Source organism: Benincasa hispida, chromosome 12 (assembly GCF_027475165.1).
Source record: "Benincasa hispida cultivar pf3 chromosome 12, pf3_genome.v1.1, whole genome shotgun sequence".
Classification (NCBI taxonomy): Eukaryota; Viridiplantae; Streptophyta; class Magnoliopsida; order Cucurbitales; family Cucurbitaceae; genus Benincasa; species Benincasa hispida.
In genome coordinates, this window is record NC_143489.1 from 17773032 (window position 1) to 17793212 (window position 20181).

General features: G+C 30.9%; 2 protein-coding genes and 1 long non-coding RNA gene across 5 annotated transcripts; 1 reads left to right on the plus strand and 2 right to left on the minus strand.

Moving 5' to 3' along the window:
* Positions 1-876: 876 nt before the first annotated feature.
* Positions 877-2733, minus strand: LOC120069441 (uncharacterized). Its single transcript, XR_005479532.2, has 4 exons — positions 2381-2733; positions 2168-2274; positions 1953-2082; positions 877-1128 (listed from the first exon to the last, which is right to left on the minus strand). It is a non-coding gene; the product is annotated as an uncharacterized LOC120069441 (long non-coding RNA).
* Positions 2734-4454: 1721 nt separating this feature from the next.
* Positions 4455-10476, plus strand: LOC120069436 (fantom protein). 3 transcript variants are annotated; one of them, XR_005479531.2, is made up of 5 exons: positions 4459-5769; positions 7283-7409; positions 7527-8152; positions 9089-9142; positions 10193-10476. XR_005479531.2 is itself a non-coding variant. In XM_039021188.2 (4 exons), exons 1-3 carry the CDS (start codon positions 4915-4917, stop codon positions 9103-9105), a joined length of 999 nt encoding a protein of 332 aa, XP_038877116.1. In that variant the 5' UTR covers positions 4455-4914; the 3' UTR covers positions 9106-9142; positions 10193-10476. The 3 variants fall into 3 exon arrangements, 1 of the variants encoding a protein (XP_038877116.1); XR_005479530.2 differs by having other exon boundaries at positions 7527-7580; XM_039021188.2 differs by lacking the exon at positions 7527-8152 and having other exon boundaries at positions 4455-5769.
* A 4274-nt stretch (positions 10477-14750) lies between these two features.
* LOC120069434 (putative kinase-like protein TMKL1) lies at positions 14751-19925 on the minus strand. Its single transcript, XM_039021184.2, has 2 exons — positions 19255-19925; positions 14751-15514 (listed from the first exon to the last, which is right to left on the minus strand). Exons 1-2 carry the CDS (start codon positions 19733-19735, stop codon positions 15015-15017), a joined length of 981 nt encoding a protein of 326 aa, XP_038877112.1. The 5' UTR covers positions 19736-19925; the 3' UTR covers positions 14751-15014.
* Between the last annotated feature and the right edge of the window lie 256 nt (positions 19926-20181).

The following is a 20181-nucleotide window of genomic DNA, read 5'->3' on the forward strand; positions in this document are numbered from 1 at the left end:
TTGAGTATATGGTGCATGATTACTGAGTAAAATGTAAGTGATCATCTAGTATAGGGTACGCGATCGCCCAAACAAGAAGCGATCAATAGTCTAGTAGATCGCTAAGCAACTGGTGAGCGATCGTTGAGTATCTAGTACATGATCGTTGACTTTATACTAAGAGATTACAAACCCTATATCCAACATATTGGGAATATCCTAGAACTCGTAGTTCGTAAATTTTGTGTTAAACATTCTATTTATCAATAAAATATTATTGAATACTTTTTCAATATAGTAATTGATATTGCATTTTATAATGAAAATCCAATAAAAAAAAATCAATGGCTATAGTATGAATACTTTAACTTTATGTGGTGACATAAACAGGATCATGTTATAGTATATAGCCTAAATGGTCTATAAGTATATGGATGAAGTTGAGTATTTCATCTTGGTAACACTATTGGATGCGGCCCATTTCGTATAATGATACAAATGATGTGATCCACAAATTATTCATGTAGAGACATATGAATGGAGGCATTCTATGCAATGAGTTTGCATAAGACTAGACCTTGAAATAGTCACTTTTCTTTATAACAACCGTTTACTGTTAAAATTGACTATTTCAAACTAAAATGACCTAGGATAACACGATCTTAATCCTGAGCAAACTATGAACTCCTGTTTATTTCGGGATTATCCTTTGATCTGCATAGGTGGGAGTAGTCAAAGAGCACTGCTCAATAAGCCCTCCACTTTGGGATAAGATCGGGTAGATAGCTGGAAACATATGTAACGACCTGACCCCGTAGGACTTAGGTAAGGCCATTACTAAAATAAATGCATGCACATAATTTAAAACGACGCCCAGTTTATTTGAAATAAATGCTATTTAAACAAGAGAAGTTCAAAAGGCATTTATTAAATGCAATTATTAAAACAAAAATAGGGTACTCAAATTCTTAAAGACTAACAAAAGTATATAAAAGAAATAAATCCTTAGAAATAAATTTCAAACAGTAAAACTAAATATTAAGGGGAAAATAAGGACTCAAATTTTAAGATGCGGAAGCGAAAAAGTCTAGTCCTAGTGACACGATCACGAATTCCGCTGCGCCATCGCCAATGCATCTTTACCTTTTCCTGAAACATCAATATAAGAAAGGATGAGTATGAAATACTCAGTAAGTAACCCCACCACTGGGGTCAGGTTAGGAATCTATGTCCTCTAGATACTCACCTATGGCACATAAACACATGAAACAGGCAAGAACTGAGTCCTATCCTACTGTAATTAAGTATGCCCACAAAACTGGTGAATCCGGAAGGAAACACAAAACTGATGAATCTCGAAGGAAATACAAACTGGTGAATCCCGAAGGAAATACAAACTGGTGAATCCCAAATGAAACACAAGTGAATCTCGAAGGAAACATAAAACTGGTGAATCCCAAAGGAAACAAAAAACTGGTGAATCCCGAAGAAAACACAAACTGGTGAATCCCGAAGGAAACACAAAACTGGTGAATCCCGAAGGAAACACAAAACTGGTGAGCATCTAACTAATTATGGGGATATTCACACAGTATCAACGTTAAAAAATTCAACACCGTACGATTCTATGACATACATGTAATCCTTGATACCATGGCTCTATCACATACACATAATCCTCAGCAATATATTCTACAATATTCATGTATACCTTAATCATCAAAATTCCACAACATACAAGTATGCCTCAACATCAGCAGATCAGATATCAACATATGAAAATACATACCCTCACATACTAACGATCACGTGTCTAGGTGTATCTTTAAACAAAATAGAACTCGTGCCAGAACATACTTGATTCAGGTCATACTATCAAACAAGATGCTAACATTTACCATAATGTACACTCATCACGCTAGCATACAAATAAAGCGTGGCCCATGGGCAGTTCCAGTGGTAAGATTACTTACCTCAGACTTAAGCCCAAAATAACCAACAAGATTATCTTATCTTCTCCTTAGAATGGAATAATCTTGGATCAAAGTCCCAAAGCTGGAGTTTAAGCCGAACTCGCTCCCAAACTTTGCAAACAAAATCAGCCTAAACATAAACCATTATTAAGGTTCCAAGTCCAAATTTTACAACAACAACCAAAATAAAATGGTTTTGAAACCTCCAAACTTACCAAAGTTAAACCAAAATATTGTTAACCCAAGATGTGGTTTGAAATCCAAATCACTTGAAACCATCCAAATCAACACAATGCAGAACCACCTAATACTGAACTCGAATCTGCTAGAAAAATGATGAATGACACCGACGTGTGATGAATATTAACAACTTGAAGCCAAAACTTAATGAGTAACAAATATCTTCAAGAAAAACCATGGAAACTCACCTAAAGGGACCCAATCTTACACAAATCTTGAGAATCCGGCGAGAGCAAGACCACGGCAGTGGCGGACGGTGAACAGGGGCCGGTAGTCGGCGTGAAGACGTAGAGAGGCACGGCTGGAGCTGGGCGACTGCCGGTGCGTCTGACCGGCAGGATTCGGGAGACTGGCGCGTCTGACCGGCGGCTAGAGTGGAGCGACTAACGGGGCGTTTGACCAGCGGCTGGAGTGGAGCGACTAACGGGGCGTCTGACCGACGCTTGCGGTGAAGAAGAAGAAAAACGAAGGGGGAGGGGGTTTTGTGTGAGAGTGAGGCGTGAGGGAGAGGGTTCTTTTTTTAAAAAATAATAATAATAATAATAATAGGAGGAAAATAATACAATTATAATTAAATCATTCCCTTATTCCACCTTATACCATTTAAATTTCTTTCCTTTTCTAAGAAAATAAATTCTTGCCATAAATTTTCAAATTGAGTTCGACAATTGAAAAGAATTTGAATAATTTCCACGCCAACATTTAAATCCTCGTACTTATACTTTAAATTCAAAAATTCCAAACATGCCCTTCCACTAAGGACAATTACTAAAAAGGGAAAAATTACATTATTAATAAATAAAAAGGCGCGGTATGTTACAACATAGCTATGCAAGATGAAGTTCACACCTACCCAACTTAGAGTTAGCAGATAGGTTCTCTTAAGCGTTGATGCCTAGTCTTGAACAATAGGGCCCCGCCCTCTCTTGGTAGAGAAGGATATGATTTATAAATGATATTACAAATCGGTACAAGATGTATTTACAGGGGTAAAACGGTAATTTTGACCCAACTATAAATACGAACGATCTGTGAAGGACTTATTGATTATGTCGAAATGGACAGAAATATATCTATAGTGAGGAGAGTGCAACTATCGAGCTATAGTGGTGTGCCTTGATAGTTAACGAATAGTAATTAATTCGGTTTAAAATGTTTAACTAATTAATTACAAATCGTTGGGGCTCATGATTTGTAGGTCAATTAGGTCCCTCTATTGGCTCATAAATTGGAATAATAAATTGAGTATTAATTGGATGAATTAAGGAATTAGGTTATGAATTTTAAATGTTCAAATTCAATTTTAGGGTTTTCAATTTATTGTATTTGATACAATTATAAAACGTTTAATTTAGATGAAATTAAACGAAATTGGAGAATCAATTAATATTTAAATTATGATTTAAATATGAAATTGAATCATGTTAGTGGAATTAGTGTTTTATTGATTTAATACTAAGATATTAAATCAATATTATTTGAATTAAAAGATTTAATTAAAATAAAATAAAATAAGTTTTATATAAATTAATTTTTGAATTAATTTATAAAACTAAATTTAAATAAATTTGTTTTATTTAAAATTAAAAATCAAAATCAATTTTTAGAAATTGATTGATATAATGGTACACCAAATTCCACTAAATGAACTCCTCGAGTTGCCCTCCATACAATCCTATGTGTTTGCATGAAATCGGTCTATAAAATGCATCTTCATGCATGGATTTGACAAGAGAAGCTGAGATTTCTAACTGTTATGCTGAAGAGTTGAAAACTCTTCTCAACCCGCCTAAAATTCACCATCTATTTAGCTTAGTTTGAGTGTTTCCACCACACATTCCTTCTTGAGCCTCGTAGAGAAGATCTTGGTAATGGTATTGTTGAAGTTTCAAGCTCAATCTTGAAATGATTCTTCTGAATTCGTGGATTAAATCTTCAAAGGTTATGTTTGATTCAAACCGTTTATGAATTTTATTTGAATAACATGTTTAAAGCTTAAATTAAGAATAGTTAGAGTGCTTATTGATTCTGATTTGTTCTCCTCCCCAGCAATAGTTACCCATATACACAATGATCTTATCCCTACCCTTCTAGAAAAGTTGTGACCAAAGACGGTGAGAGAAACTATGAGGACTAAGGTGGGGAGTTTGTCGAGCATTTTTTTTTTAAGATAAAAGTGATATTTCACATGTGAAAATGATAAAATAAATAAATAAATAAATAAAATAATAATAATAAAAAATAACCCTATTTTAAAGAAGAGATCGGTCATTTTGGACAGTTATCCCATTCCAAATGCATTTGATGTCGGTCTGATGCCAAGGGAGCATGAAAATCCCTAATCCCTCGTTGCCCAATATGTAGCATATCAGAATCAGAGCGATGACGATCATCGTACTTGGCTCCAATTAATCTCCTGGATGTTGCTTCTCCTCCAAGATCTTCATTTATCAGTCTCGCGCTTCTTTTTCCATCGTTTTTCAACTGGCTTCTCAGTTTTTATTGTTTAATTCATACGTCTTCATTGCATACCAGGCCCTATGCTAATCGTGTCTACCAGTGACCTCCCCTGCTCCGACGCCGCCGTGGCTCCTTCCGACAATGGAATTGCAATCTCTGTACGAACCATTCTTTTTCTGTATTTATCTTGCGTCGGGATCGTGGTCAAGAGTTTGATTTTCTTGCCTCGCTTTCCCTTCTTATTTTTTGAGTTGTAATTCCGATGCTTTGTTCGGTACGGGCTGGCAAGGCTGGTCCCAATTGGCTGGACCGCCTTCGTTCCAACAAGGGTTTTCCAATCGCTGACAATCTCGAACTTGATCACTTCCTTACTGACCAAAACCTCGATAATCCGTCTTTGCTTCCGGATTCCAACCCCCATTCCACTCGGGATGACCCCCACTCTGACTCTGATCCCAATTCTCAGCGCCAGGACAACTCCTCCTCCAACACTCCCACTGAAAATGGAAACCCATCTTCATACGGAATCATTACCGACATCCTCTCTGACCTCTTCAACATGACGGGTGCCTCCCGTAATTCCAAATGTTCCGGCAAGAAGTACCCTAGGAAACAATCCAACCCCAAGATTTGCTCCCTTCCTTCTGTTACTAATGTGGACTATGTGGATGTGAAGAATCTGTGTTGTCTGCAGAAAGAAGATAACATCCTCTCATCAAACTCTGATAATAGCTCAAAAGGTTGCATCGACGCTGGATCGGATATAGTACAAAATGTGTGCCTTAAGGTTGTAGAGGAAGAGGTGGGAGATGAGAAGTGCGAGAAGGAACTAAAAGGATACTCCAAAAGCGAGGTCACGGTCATAGATACTAGCGACGACGTGTGGAAGTCTGACAAACTGATTTTCAGAAGGAAGAATGTATGGAAGGTCAAGGACAAGAAGGGTAAGTTGAGGAGCTATGGAAGGAAGAAGAGAAAACAGTTTTCTGAAATGGATGACCTTCCCGATAGGATTGCTTCCGCAAGTAAGAAATCCAAAGTCTGGGGTTCAGAGGAGCGATTTCATTTCAATGAACAACAAATCCGTGGAAAGGAATCTCTCAAACCATTGAAGAAAGTAAGATTAGTTATTTTGATACTGTCTTGATTGTACACGTGCAATTTCTAGCTAGTTTTTTGTTTTTTCATCGTGAAATGATTGTTGATTCAATGTCTTTATATTGATGTAATCTGCACCATGTGGACCATTCCGTTTCTATTTTCTGCGTATAGTTAATGTGTTTTCTTCCCCTTTATCACTTTGGATGTGCATTCTTAAGAAATGTTGATCTCTTTAAATGGGGCTTTGAAATAATTGCTGCTTGACGTTTCTATGTCAACTACCTTGTTTATACCAAAGATTTAAATGTCGAGATGAAAATGTAGATGAAGGCATTGAAGTTGATAGATTATCATGTAGGCATATGGAAAATAATAAAAATAACGAAACTCCTAATGATTATTTGATTGCTTTGGGTTAATAAGTAAGTGGGTTCAATCGATGGTGACACCTACCTAGGATTTAATATCTTACGAGTTTCCTTGATATCCAAATGTTGTAGGGTCAGGTGGGTTGTCCCGTGATGTTAGTCGAGGTCTGCACAAACTAGCCTAGATACTCACGAATATAAAGAAAAAGAAAAGTTAATAAGTAATTCATGTTTGTTGAAGAAGTTGTAAATTCTTATTATTGGTAATGTTAATTAGTATTCATGTTCATATTGGTAATGTTCTTGTTAACATTTTTATAGTAAAATTTGTTCCCTCCTTCAATGTTTGAATACTTTAATTTGTGGGAATATTGAAATGTGGATTGACATTTTATTTCTTTACCATAGTATGAAGAACCTTGGTATGTATTGTTTCACTTCACAGTTGTGAATGAAACAATAAATTTTGTTCTAGTCCCTACTTGTCATATTATCATCTCAATACAAACTGCTCAGTGTTTGTTGTGATCAAGTAGTCTTATGACTGTTATCTATGTGTAAGAGTCTCATGGTGATATTTAATTAATTACATAATTGTATATCTTAACGTTGGAGCTTAATCTCTTCTTAGTCACAATTCCTATCATTGATGTCATCTTTTAACTGAGATTCTCGGAGTCGAATTGGATTGGCAGCCACTATGGTTTCTTATGATGTTCTTAAGGCAGTATTTGGAAGAAGTATATTTGCGAGGCAGGAGGAGATGTATTATTGAGTCAGATATTTTAAACGCTATCCTAGTTATTGAAAACATAATGGGGGTGAAACCTAACTCTATATGCACTGTTTTATATGTATTTCAAGTTCTGGGAGTGAGAGTACTTATATCGAACATTTAAGACATACGGTTCAACGAAGTATTAACTAATATGCTCTTATTGGCAATTTTGAAAAGAGGAAAGAAAACTATGTGCTATGTATTTCTTTCTGTTTAGTTCTTTGTCATTTTTTAAAAAATAATTTAATTGAGAAACAAAAGGATTCTCTGTAAACAATCTGAGCTCCACACATGCATTTCTTTCTCTTATTTTTAACTTTCCACCAGGAATATTATTTTGCATCTGTTTTTCTTACCGTTCTAGATTTGGAAACTTCTTGCAGGGACATAATCCTCAGAATTGTTATGGCCCTGAAATTAGAGTAAATGCACCAGATAGTAGTAATGAAAAGAAGGAAAATGTTTACACGCTCTCCCAGAAACTTGGCAGCTATAACCCCAAAGAAAATGGTAAGTTTTCTTGGGATATGCTGTTTTTCAGTTCTACGCAGTCTTGGAATTCTATAGCAGACTTTGAGACATTGCAATGAACTTATATGGATATTCTCTTCTAATTTTTCCATACAGATCACCCAAAGGCTTAGTAAGAGAAGCATTTTATTGATGGCACATAGAACATTTGTAAGATCCGCACTGACCTTTTAGTATTTGGAAATAGGTGTGCGGTATTAGTTACCATTGTGAAATTTTGTTGAAAAAGAAAGTTGGAACTGAAGAAAGAAATAAATGAATGGAGATTGTAAATTGGCGATTCAATTTTGAAATATTTTAGAGAAGAAAGATTGGAGATAAATAGGAATAAATGAAATTGGAAAACTTTTAATTGGTGAAGTATTATTTATGATTTAAAAATAACAATAAGTGGGAAGGGGGAGGAAGTGATGATTAAAAAAGCAATAAAAGAAAGATTTGGAAGTGGGAGGAAAAAAAAAAAGAAAAGAAGAAAGAAAAAGAATAATAAAAAGAAAAAGAACGAAGACTTTGGGAAAAGCCAGAGAAGAGGGAGAAGAGAAAAAAGGGGAAATTAATAGAATGAAAGAAGAGAGAAATAGAAGGAGAAAGAAAGGGAAATGGAGAGAGAAAGAAGGAAGAGAGAAAAGGTGGTCGGGTGGTCGTTTGCAATGTTGTGGTTACACCGGAAGGTGCTAGAAAAGCATCGGTTACTTCCAAAAAGGTGCTGGAGAGGTCGATAGGTAATATATCAAGTCTGTTAAGCTTTTTCTCTTTAAAATTTGGAAAGAAAAATAGAGGATAGAATATAAAAGTTTGAGATTTTAGTATAGGTTTTTTATTTCTTGTTGCTCAAAGTTCTATGGGTTTAAGTTTTGTTGGAAATTGATTGTGTTTAATTTTTGGTTTTGGTCAAAATTATGTAAGGAATAACTAAGGTAAGAGTTTTTGAGAAAGCAATGGAAATCTTAGGGAAATCTGAGGGCCTCGTTAGCTAACAGTCATTAAAGATGGGGTTGTTAAAACTCAAGTAAAAGGGTAATTAGATTGGATAAAGAACTATTTAATCAAAACAAGAACTTATCCTTAAGGAAATACAAGAAACAGTCTAAATAATACAAGAAATCCCAAGATCAATGAGGCCCTGCATCATCTTACCTTGAATGTGGAGCAATTTGAAGATGAAGAGAAAGGAAAGAAGAAGAAGAAGAAGAAGAAGAAGAAGAAGAAGCAAAAAGAAACTTGCAAGCCTCGGTTATGGAGGGAAGTAAGAAGCAGTGGAAAGTGGAAGAAGAAGAAGAAGAAGAAGAAGAAAGAGAGAGGAAACCTTAACGGACGGAAAGAAAAAAAAATAATAAAGAAAATGACGATGTCTAGTACAAGTGCTTTAATGAAGAAGGAAGAATGAAGGCCATTCATGTGGGGATCAGAGAGAGGAAAAGTTGGAGGGAAATTTTTATTTCATTATGATGTTTGAGGGAAGAGAATATTATTGAATTGGTGATAAAAGACAAAATGTACTTTGGTAAAAAAATAGATGGGAGAGGATTGTAAATTGAAGGTTCAGGATTATGTTTAATTAGAGTTGAAAAGTTGGTCCAATTGAAGTTTAGTTGATTTTATGGATTTTTTAGTACTTTATTGGTGAATGAATTTTGATATGATTCTTGGAATTTCAGGCTGGACGGGAAATTGAGTAGCTTATGATTCAAAGCATGAACGCCAATAGTACTGTGAGTGGTTTATTTTACTGAATGTTTTATTATTCAACTAGTTGTTTTATTATTCAACTTGTGTTATTCAACTATTCAACTAGTGTCATGACTTTTTCAAGAAACCAATAATTATGTCAATTATGTCTGAGAAGTTATGAGAGTTTATGAAATTGTTATGAATTTCTAGGAAGTTTATGACTTTAGTAGAAATTATTGTTTTAGAAATGTTTGAGATATTATTTGATTATTTTTTAGTAGTTAGAAAATGTTGAATATTCATTGAGAACATCTGAAGATCATGAAATGTTTTACAGAAAACATGTTTCTGGTAAACAATCAAAGATCGTGAAAGGTTTTTAGAGAAAACGTGTTTCTCGTTAAAGGTTTTAAGATTTGAGAAATGTTGTTCAAAAAGAGAAGGCATGGCCTTAGAATGGATTTTTTAAGAATGATGGGAAAGCAGGATTTTCAGAGTCGTTGATATATGAGTTTGAAGCGAAAAGTGGTTCAAACCACTAGATTATGTATGCTCCCATGATGATCACCCTATAGTGAATGTGTTTTCATAGTGTATGTATAATAGAGAGGTCTTTGGGATCTACTTCGGCACACACATAGGATTTGGCCCGTGTGTTAGGGTGTTTTGCCCTTTAGAAGCCGCTCTACATACATGTAACGTATGACAGTCTTGCTCTACTATGCACCTTGAGAATACTTGGTGTATAGGATGACAAAAATTACTCTGCCACGTACTTAGAGATTAAGAGATTTGCTTTGTTGTGTTTGGAGATTACTCGTTGCATAGAATGACTAAGATTGCTCTGTCGTGCCTTGTGCTTATTGAGATTACTCTACGTCAGTATGATGGAGATTTGGTGATGGTTTTTACTAGCTTATGTTTATGTTTTCAAGAACTACTAGAATTTCTCTAGGTCATATTTATCACATTGTCTTACAATGTCTTGAATTTCTATTTAGAATGAAAATAATTTTCTTAAAATTATTTCATATAAACTCACCACTCTTTGGACTCTTTTCTAGCTCACTCTTTTTAAAATTTTTCATCAGGTAGCAATCAAGGTTCCAATGGGACTACGGAGTTGAAATTTGCTATCAGAATCCATAGGTTGCATATAATTTTTTTTTGGCATCACTTTAGATGCATCTTGTACATTTCTTTTGTAACTAGAGTGTCTAGCATTACCTTTGAAGACCGTGTGCTATTCTTTGAAGCCGTTATTATTGATAGATTGAAACTTCAATGTTTTTCTTTTTTTGATTTATGACTATGATGTGGTTGTCGAAATTTGAGTTGGTTAATGAATTGTGTGCAAGTAGGCACACTTAATGGTGGGCTTGGAGTTTGATACAAATTGTTTAGGAGTATATTCTTTTCAAGTATAATTTAATCTGATTTTTACGGGTTTTGGCTCCCAAGCGAGAATGAGAAATAGGCGATGCACCATCTTTGCTGCTACGTACGTTGACCTTGACTTGACAAATTCATCCAATTGAACCCACATAAAAGGAGGATCAGAAAATGGTGTTGAAATTCTTAATAAATTTCATAAGATGCACAAAGATGACCTATATTTGAAATGCACCTAAGCTTTTAAAAAATTGCTGAACTTATGTTTTAGATTATAAAATTTTAGTATTTATCAATTTGATCCCCATTATGTAGAAAAAAGTACTTAGTTCCTTCCATTTTATTTTTTTCCCCTAATTATGTTGGTATTAGTAGTTGCTATAAGATGTTAATAGTTAGACCAAGTCCAAACCCCACTTTTCATATCTAACCTTTGCTATTAAATGTGGGGTCTCTTTTCGCATTTGTGAATACCAATTTTACTAAACTTGTTAAAACATGCTTTCAGATGAGTTTTCACTAGAATCAATATCTTTACCCATTGTTCAAATTAGCAAAATCAAACTTAAGCCTTTGAAATTTTAGAATCTAACATAAAGTTTGCCACTCATGTGCTTGATTAATGTCTGATATATTTTATTTTGAGGTGTTCCTCAAAAATAAAATTTTATTCAATTTTCTTAAAGTCAAAGTTAGCGTAATAGTATTCCATTACTTTATAAAATATAAAAAATAAAGAATTTGGCCCCATTCTATTTACGAAAAATATTATAATATAACTTAATATCGAAACTTATATTAAAAGATTTGCCCCAATATCTTTTCTTTATTTATTTATTTATTTTTTTAATTTTTAGTGACATTGAATTTTATATAGATGGCACAAGGTGGCAAAACATAGAATTTGAATTTTCAGCTATTATTAAGATATTGGACGACACATACCCATAAAACGTGACATCCAAATCTATTATCTATTATTTGTTTTTCAACTTATCATATAATTTCTCTTCGAATTTTGTTATACCATCTAAAAATTTCAAACACAGACCTTTGTAGCTATACCATCAATTTAATCTTCTATTTGTAAAATTGCGAAAAGTTACTGTAAATTTAATATTATGGAAGTGATGGTTAAAAATAAAAATAAAAATTAATGATAAGGAATTGTAGTGGAATTTCTAATAAGGGGAAAATTGGCATCCCAAACGTATACAGTTACAAATTGTTAGTTACTATAATTCAAACTAGATTGGAGGTCGATACCTAACTCTAAATAAGAAACAAAATGGAAAAGAGGATCTAAAATTGGAATATATGGTTGTTAGAGTGAGTCTAGTTTAATTTAGCAGTAATTAACGTGCACTCCAATCTTTTAGAAGTTCAATCTTCTGTTCCATGATTTATGTACTAAAAAAGTAAGTCTCTTCCAATTGACTTGAGAAAAAAACTGGTGGAGTGCCTACATAGAATGTCTAAAGAAAGATCCTATATTTCATAAATGTCTTAAAAATTGAATTCTTTCAAGATGGAGAAAATGCATTCATTATGGAGAGAGAAAATGAATTTAATATAACTTCTTTCCATTTTCAATTGAAGAGAGAAAATACATTTATTGTAATTTTCTTTTTCTATTTTTCAATTAGAGAGAGAAAATGCATTTAATATGATTTTATTTTCCATTTCACACCAGCTTGTTGGTTTATAATGTATTCATGTAATATATTTCATTGTTTATTTGATATATATATCTCAGGTATTCTAGTCTACTTCTAATTAGGTATCACTCGTGCTGGTAATATATTCCCCCAATGTTATGATATACATGTCAATATACTTTGGAACATTGTCTTAGATGTTTGCAAATATATTGGTAAGATTGACTACACATGTTCAACATAAATCACAATATATATCATAAATTTTATTTAAGTAGTCAAGAATCCCAATAAATATATCATATATTATTATACATATGACACTACAATATATGAATACTATTTTAGATAACCCACTTTTTATTTCATATAGTAAATGTTAATAAGTTTGTAGAAATCTCACATTAATTGAAAATATATACGATATATCACAGTATATATCATATATGAATACACTATTTTCAAAATAAACCACCGTTGTAGAGCATATATGTCGAAATCACACATTCACAATTATAAATCTAAATTCTATCATAAATAACAATACTTTAACAAATAGATTTGAGTATACATATTAAAGGGGGTGTCGAATCGAGATTAGGTTGCCAGATATCCACGGATCTGACTGGATAGGGCACTGGATTTCCATGGATCTGATTGGATGATGTCGGATCTCCATGTATCTAAATATGTGGCTAGATCTTTTGAAAAGTTATTTTGAGTGGTGGTAAAATACTCCACTTATAAAATGATTTATTTTTTCAATTAAAGACTTGAAAATTGATTCCAAATAATTGACTCTAAATACACTTAAAAAAAATGTGTAATAGAGAGTTTTCAATTAATTAATGAATGGTTGTTAGGTAATGGTGGGATGAAAAGCATTGATAATGGTTGCCCAAACCAAAACCAACAAAATTGGATGGTGATAACTCATAGTTTGACCCAACTACCATCCAATCAACCACTTATGTTCTTGCAACTAATCAAATCTCAATTCATATATTTTTTCTTTTTTCTTTTTTTTTCTTTTTTGAAAAGGTCATATAACTATAAATTTTTAAAGTTAGGGAAGAATTTTAATGATTTGATTTTTTAAAAAATTTGGATATTCAATTGATGTGAGATCCTAACATTCTTATTTAATATTAAAAAATTAGGTGGGTTGGGGTGGGGGTGAGTGAATAAATAGTTTCAATTTAAAAGGAATAGCATGCCTAATGCTGGCTTGAATTATAATTTGGTTGATATTGAATACAATATTAAATTATGGATTGACATGGATATATTGCTACTCTTTGTGTGAGTAAGTAAATCAATGATTTAGACCTATTTGTTAATCATTTATTTTCATAAAATTAAGATGATAAATAAAACTTTTAAAAATTTCTTTTTATTTTTTGAATTTGATTAAAAATTAGACCATTGTTATTAAGAATGAAATGGAGAGGAAATAAGATTAAATTTTCAAAAATCAAAAACAAAAAACGAAATGATTACTAGAGCCTAAATAAATAATTTCCTGTACTTGTTTGTTTTTCTTTTAGAAATTGACTAATAATTGAAATGTTTCTTTTAAAAAAGGGTCAATATCAAAGAACTCTAAACTAATAATCGTGTTAATTTAAACCTTGAACTATGTGAGTTGTATCAATTTAAACCTCAAACTAATAATTGTATCAATTTAAACTCAAACTTTGTTAAGTATACCAATTTAAATTATGAATTTTATTTGGATATAATTATGAAAGTCTAAGGTTTAAATCGATAGATTTATGAAAGTTTATGGTTTAAATTGATATATTTATGAAAGTTCAGGATTTAAATTGATACAACTCCTAAAATTCAAGGTTTAAATTGATACAATTATTAATTTAGGGTGTAAATTGATACAACAAAAAAATTTAAGGATATAAATTGATATTTATCCTTAAAAAAAATGAAAATTATGATTAAAAAAAAAACAAGCATAGTTTTTCTAAAAACCAAATAGTTATCTAAAAGAAATCTCCATTGATTCAAATTTTAGAGTTTTACCCACAAATTATCACAGATGAGCTAACCCTAAATCTTATATTTAAATATTACTTGGTCCGTAATTTCAAATAACCATTTTTTACATTTAAATAAAAAGGTTAGTAAATATATGTAACTTTTAAATTTCTAACAATTAAATTTAAATTTCTAACAATTTAGTCTTTATCATAAAAATTTTCATCAAATTTAAGTATAAATTTTTATCACCTATGGCTTTAGTATTAAATAAAGTTGATTTCCAATTGTTGATGATCCCACGTTGAAAAGATTGAAGGACTTATTTTTAATAAAATAGATGAGTTACTCATTTCATTACCTAAATCATCATAAATTATCAAATTCAATGACTAAATTATTATTTATAAAAAATTTTAGAAAGCGAAATTTAAAAACTAAATTGTTTCTTTCCTAAAATGGAAACAAAAGTATTTTTAATTAAATAAAAATGAACCAAAACTATTTGGATCAAAATGATATATAAACAAAAACAAGAACAAAAATGCATATTCGTTACAAAAGGACCTAAAACTAAAAATAATTTCAGTTGGCACTACACTGAAAATGGTTTGAATAAATTAAATTAATTGATTAGTAAAATCAAATCAGAACTCTATAATGATATCTCATGTCCCTGTTTTATATATACACCGATCAAAAAGAGAAAAAAAAAATCAAACAAACAAAAATTAACCTCAGAAAAGGGAAAAAAAATGAAAAATCAGCCATATTCATTCTGTAGAATATCAAGAAAAAAATGAAAAATTAGCCATATTAATTAAAAAGAATGATCATTTGCTCCAAAATCATCCCAAAAAGATCAATCCTATTAATCCATCTCAATCCTTCCAATTTCTTCAATCTTAGCAATCACTTCCCTGAAATCCAGCCGAAGATTAGGCGAAGAACGACAACAAGCCTCGCCGATCTGAACAAGGCATCTGAGAATCCGCTCTTCAGAAACGCCGGTAGCAACCGGATTTCGGATCGTCGGCTCTTTGGCAGAGAGCAACTCGAGTAAGATCTTGCCGTAGCTGTAGACGTCAGTGCGTTCATCAGCGTCGGTCATCTTGATAAGTTCGGGCGCCTTGTAGCCAGCGGCGGCGGAGACTTGAAGCATTTCTCGAGTTGCGGCGGCGTTGAGGAGGAGATGGAGGCCGAAATCGGAGATGTGCGGATCGAGATTTCGATCGAGAAGAATGTTCTTGGACTTGAGATTTCCGTGAGGGATTGGTCTTTGTAATCCGTTGTGAAGATGATCTAGGGCTTTCGCGATTCCGATGGCGATTTTGTAAATGGCCTCCCAATTTTTTGATTCTGTTTCACTTACTGTTCAATTCAAACGATTCAAATAATTAGGTTAAAATCAAACCAATTTCAACTCTTTTTTTTTTTTTTTTTTTTTTAACAATAAAACCCACGTTTCATTCTCTACATTATATCGTTATTTCTATACAAAAATCATTAATATGAATATAATATAAATAGTAGATCTCTTTACTTATTTTAAAATAATAAAATATTTATTTATTAATTTTATAATTTGTTAAAATATATCCATCGAAATCGATATTTTTATCGAAATTTTGGTAAAATAAAGACTTTGATATCGGTATTTTAAACATAAATTCTCCTATCCATACAAAATAAAAATTAAAAAATGGAAAAAAGAAAAAAGATAAACTGGAATTTGAAACAAAAAGTAATCTGCTAAGAAGATACAATTACACAAAAAGATAAACAAAAAGACTGATGATTTTTTTTTTTTTCAATCCTTCCAACAAAGTTGCGAAGGTCAATTTTCCTAAATTGGGCTTTTTTGGAATATTCAAACAGAGACAAATTTGAATGTAAAGGTCACCAAACAAATCTCATATAATATAATTTATAAAGAAATATTAAAATTCTTACCAAATTTTAACAAAAAAAAAATGCTTTTAAAATATTTCTTGAAAGTAGGGAAAAAGAAAAACAAAATCATAAAGTGAAAAAGAAGTTTTTTTTTTCTTGAAAAATATTTTTTTTTCTAAGATTTGAGCTTAGTTTTTATTTGATTACAAGATTTGAAAATGTTACCTTTCTAATATTAAATTTGAGTTTGATTTTAATTTAGTTTCTAAATTTTAAAATGTTATAAATTTATCTATGAGTTTAAGTTTTATTTTTATTTTGTTCCTTAAATTTCAAGAACATAGCTTCTAGATACTACTTTTAGCATCTCTACAAATTTGCTAACTTCTTAACCATTTAACTAAATATATTATAATAATATCATTTTATATGAATGCATTTTGTTATATATATTTTTAAATGTTAATTAATTCAATTTTTTAATCATTTTCCTAAAAAAATATTTTTTCCTAATTTTTTGTCAAATTATTTAGATTAAATAAAATTAGTTGGAATTTAAATCATAGACATTTTAAAATAAATTATCTAGACAAAAATAATTGAAATAATAACTCTAATTTGACTCATATAATTAAATTACATAATTTTCGTATTAATTTATCAAATACCATACCCATTTTTTTCTAATTTAAATTAAAATTTACCAAACACTATTTTACTTCATTTTTCTAAAAGCACAACTACCAACAATTATTTTAAAAACTACAACAATTCTAAACGGAACCTATAATTTTTAACCTCAATTTTTATTAAATATAAAATTTCAGTCATTAGTGTTAAGGTCGATTAATTCATTTAAAATGATTATGAAGTGTAAATCACTTTTAATAGTGATGAAAAAAAGATTGAAATTTGATTAACTATTATTATTTCAATTCCTTTGAAAAGGTATTTTAAAAGAATTTAAACTAGATATAAAACCTAGGATAAAAAAGATATTTTCTTCCTTATTTTTAAAGAGGGAGATGAAAAGGTACAAGTAAACTCTTCCAAACCAATTTTTTATTTTGGTTTTTTTAAAACCAACGTTCTATTTTCTTTTATATATATATATATATACTTTCTTTTGGGTTGTAAAATAACAAAGACTTTTAAATGATGGACTTCTTATCAAATAAATATGTGCTAAATAAACTTTTTTTTTAAAAAAAAAAAACCGTCGACAAATAAGCAATTATTCAAAATATGAGGATTGGAATTTGGAAATTTTAAATTAAAAGAACTAAAATAAAAAAAAAAAATAAAACCACAACTCTTTTAATACAAATGTAAAAATGACATCAAGATATGACCTTACATAATTGAAAGAGAAATATCAATGTATCCTTTTACCAATAATAATAATAATGTCAATGCATATGTGAGGTGGACAGAATTTTTCTTATCTTATTTTTAATCTAACATTATTCAATTACATAATGGGGAGAAACTATGAATGTTAAGATATATGTATGAAATGTACCCAAAAAAACAGAAAAAAAAATCTTTTTTGGAAAATGAAACTTTATTCCTTGGTCCACATCCTTGACAAATAAAATAATCAACCTTTTCTATTCTATATCAAAAAAGAAAGAAAGAGAGAGAGAGAGAAAATGCAAAAAAAAAAAAAAAAAAAAAAAAAAACTCCTTTTTAGTGAATTTGTTAGTTAAAAATGTAGAAACTTTAGGTAATTTGTACAATATCTTATTCGTGAAAGAAAAAATAATTAATCTTTTTTTTTTTTTAATTTTAATCCTTAGTAAGTAAACCTATCAAGCTATTATTATTATTATCTAATGAAGTAAGAAAATCAAAACAATTATGACATTATTAATAACAAATGTGTTGACGATCAAGAGGTGTGTGTTATAATCTTTCTATCTTTATTATACTAAAAAAATTACAAAATTTGTCTATGATTTATTGCCTTTTATCTTCAAAACCTTATTAAATTTCATTCTATTTTAGTCTATATATTTTTAATACATTTCAAATTTAGTTATTCAAACCTATTTTCCCCCCAAAATTGGTTAAATAATAATTACTTTCATACAATAAAATATATCAGGTAAATATATTTTCAAAATTTATAAAGAAAATGATAGTGTACATTTTTTTTTAAAAAAAAAATAAAAAATGAAATTACAAGATAAACTATGTTTAAAATTTATTGAAAGTACCTGACTTAATATCCCGACCAAAATGATATTCTAATTTTTAACTACGAAAATCATTAACAACATAATAAAAAAATGTATTCAATTAAATATTACTCAACTAATTAAAATATATACGATTAAAGTTTTCGACTCCCTAACTCTTACCTAAGGCATATATTCATATATTTTAAAAATATTAGCATACTATAAATTTTTATAAGTATGAAAATATAATATTCTAAAGAAATTCATTTTTAAGGGGGAAAAAATCCAAAAATTATATATGGAAAAAATAAATATATATTTTTGGAAGAAATAATTGGAAAAATGGTAGAGAGAAGACAAATAAAGAAGCATCGGGTGGACGAATTTTCCCCATTTACAGCAACCACCATATGATGACAATATATTCGGTTGCCGACATTTCAATAGATTCTTTTTTAGGACACAAATAAATTTCTAATATTACATATTACCTATTAAATATTAATTTTTCTTTTAAAAATATATTTGTTTTTTAAAAGATGGGAGAATTCAAAATCTCGAACAAACGCTAAATTTTTATTAACAATGATTAGGTGCATAATCTCATATTTCCCTTTTTGTTACACGAAAAAAATTTAAAAATTATTCTTTTAAAAGATTATTACATGATAATTATTTATTAGACAATTGTCTGATAACAAGATAAGTAATATATTATTTTATTTTAATTTTAGTATGTAAGGAAAACAGTAGCATTTAATTGCAGCTTAATTATTACTTACTATGTATCTGCTGCTTTTATTTATAATTTGACGCAATTAAACGTTACATTAAATGATTTTGTGATCCTACATTGTTCCTAATTTTTCCCCCCTAAACTAGTGTCATCTAGATGCATAGAAGAATTTATTTTATTATATGATATTGATTTGAGAATATTAGGTATGAAAAATTCACTCAATTTTTCCTTTTCACATTCTCGAGAAACAAACAGAAAATTTTCAAAAGAATATTGATTATGTATTCAAAATTACCTCTAATGAACTCTGCCAAATTCCCCTGTTCGTAGAACGGATGAACCAGAAGCTTCTCGCCCCTCCCGCCGGCGTAGAATCCCAGCAAGGGGACCAAATTCCGGTGCCGAATCGAACCCAGAAGCCGAACCACGTCGTCCTGGTCGTCCCCTCCGCTAGCGGCCGGCCGGAGGAATCTGAGTAGTCGGGTCGTTTGAGTGCTCTGTAACGTAGCCTTATACAGAGTTCCATAGTGGGATTTTCCAATCACTTCCCCAGGAGCTTCTAGAATCTCGTCGATCGTCAAATATTCGCCGCCCTCAAACGTCGTCAGCTCCGGCGGCGGCGGCGGCGGTGGCCTGTGCTCTGTTTTCTTGTTCTTCTTGGAGGAAGGGTTCTCGATGTCGTGATTTTTAGAGAGCTTAAGGCGAAAAAGGAAGATCGAAATTAGGAGAAGGATGAAAATGGTGGCCGAAGCAACGAGTAGAATTAGTTTGAGCATATGGGTATGATTGAAAAAGAATCGAAAGTTTGTGTTCTAACAACAGAGAAAAAAAGAGAGTTTTTTTTTCCCTATAATGATTGAAATTTGAATGCATAAAATTTGTTGAGTATGTACAGAGGAGAAGAGAGGGAAATACTTTACTTAGCGTGTGCGGTAGAGGGAATACATCCCATCCACCCATCAAAATGGACCCCATCTATGTGTATATAATATATATACACACACACATTGAATATAATGGCTTTGTATGAACTTTAATAATTGTTTGTTAATTTTGTTTTTGTTTGTTTTAATGACATATTAGATAGAAAGATTTTAAATTTTTGACATTCTATTGGAGGGGAGGGACATTAAAAAGTTTAGTTATGTTTTAGGTTAACATCAATTTTGTGAAAACTATATATAGGATATTTAGAAAGTTTGATATTTTTATAGAAGTCATT

What these genes read in the sequence shown, in the direction of transcription:
- LOC120069436 (XM_039021188.2), top strand. Translation starts at nt 4,915, where the DNA reads ATGCTTTGTTCGGTACGGGCTGGCAAGGCTGGTCCCAATTGGCTGGAC. An exon ending in CTCTCAAACCATTGAAGAAA is followed by an intron (nt 5,770 to 7,282) that starts GTAAGATTAGTT and finishes AACTTCTTGCAG; the next exon opens with GGACATAATCCTCAGAATTG.
- LOC120069434 (XM_039021184.2), bottom strand. Translation starts at nt 19,735, where the DNA reads ATGCTCAAACTAATTCTACTCGTTGCTTCGGCCACCATTTTCATCCTT. An exon ending in TTTGGCAGAGTTCATTAGAG is followed by an intron (nt 15,515 to 19,254) that starts GTAATTTTGAAT and finishes TGAATTGAACAG; the next exon opens with TAAGTGAAACAGAATCAAAA.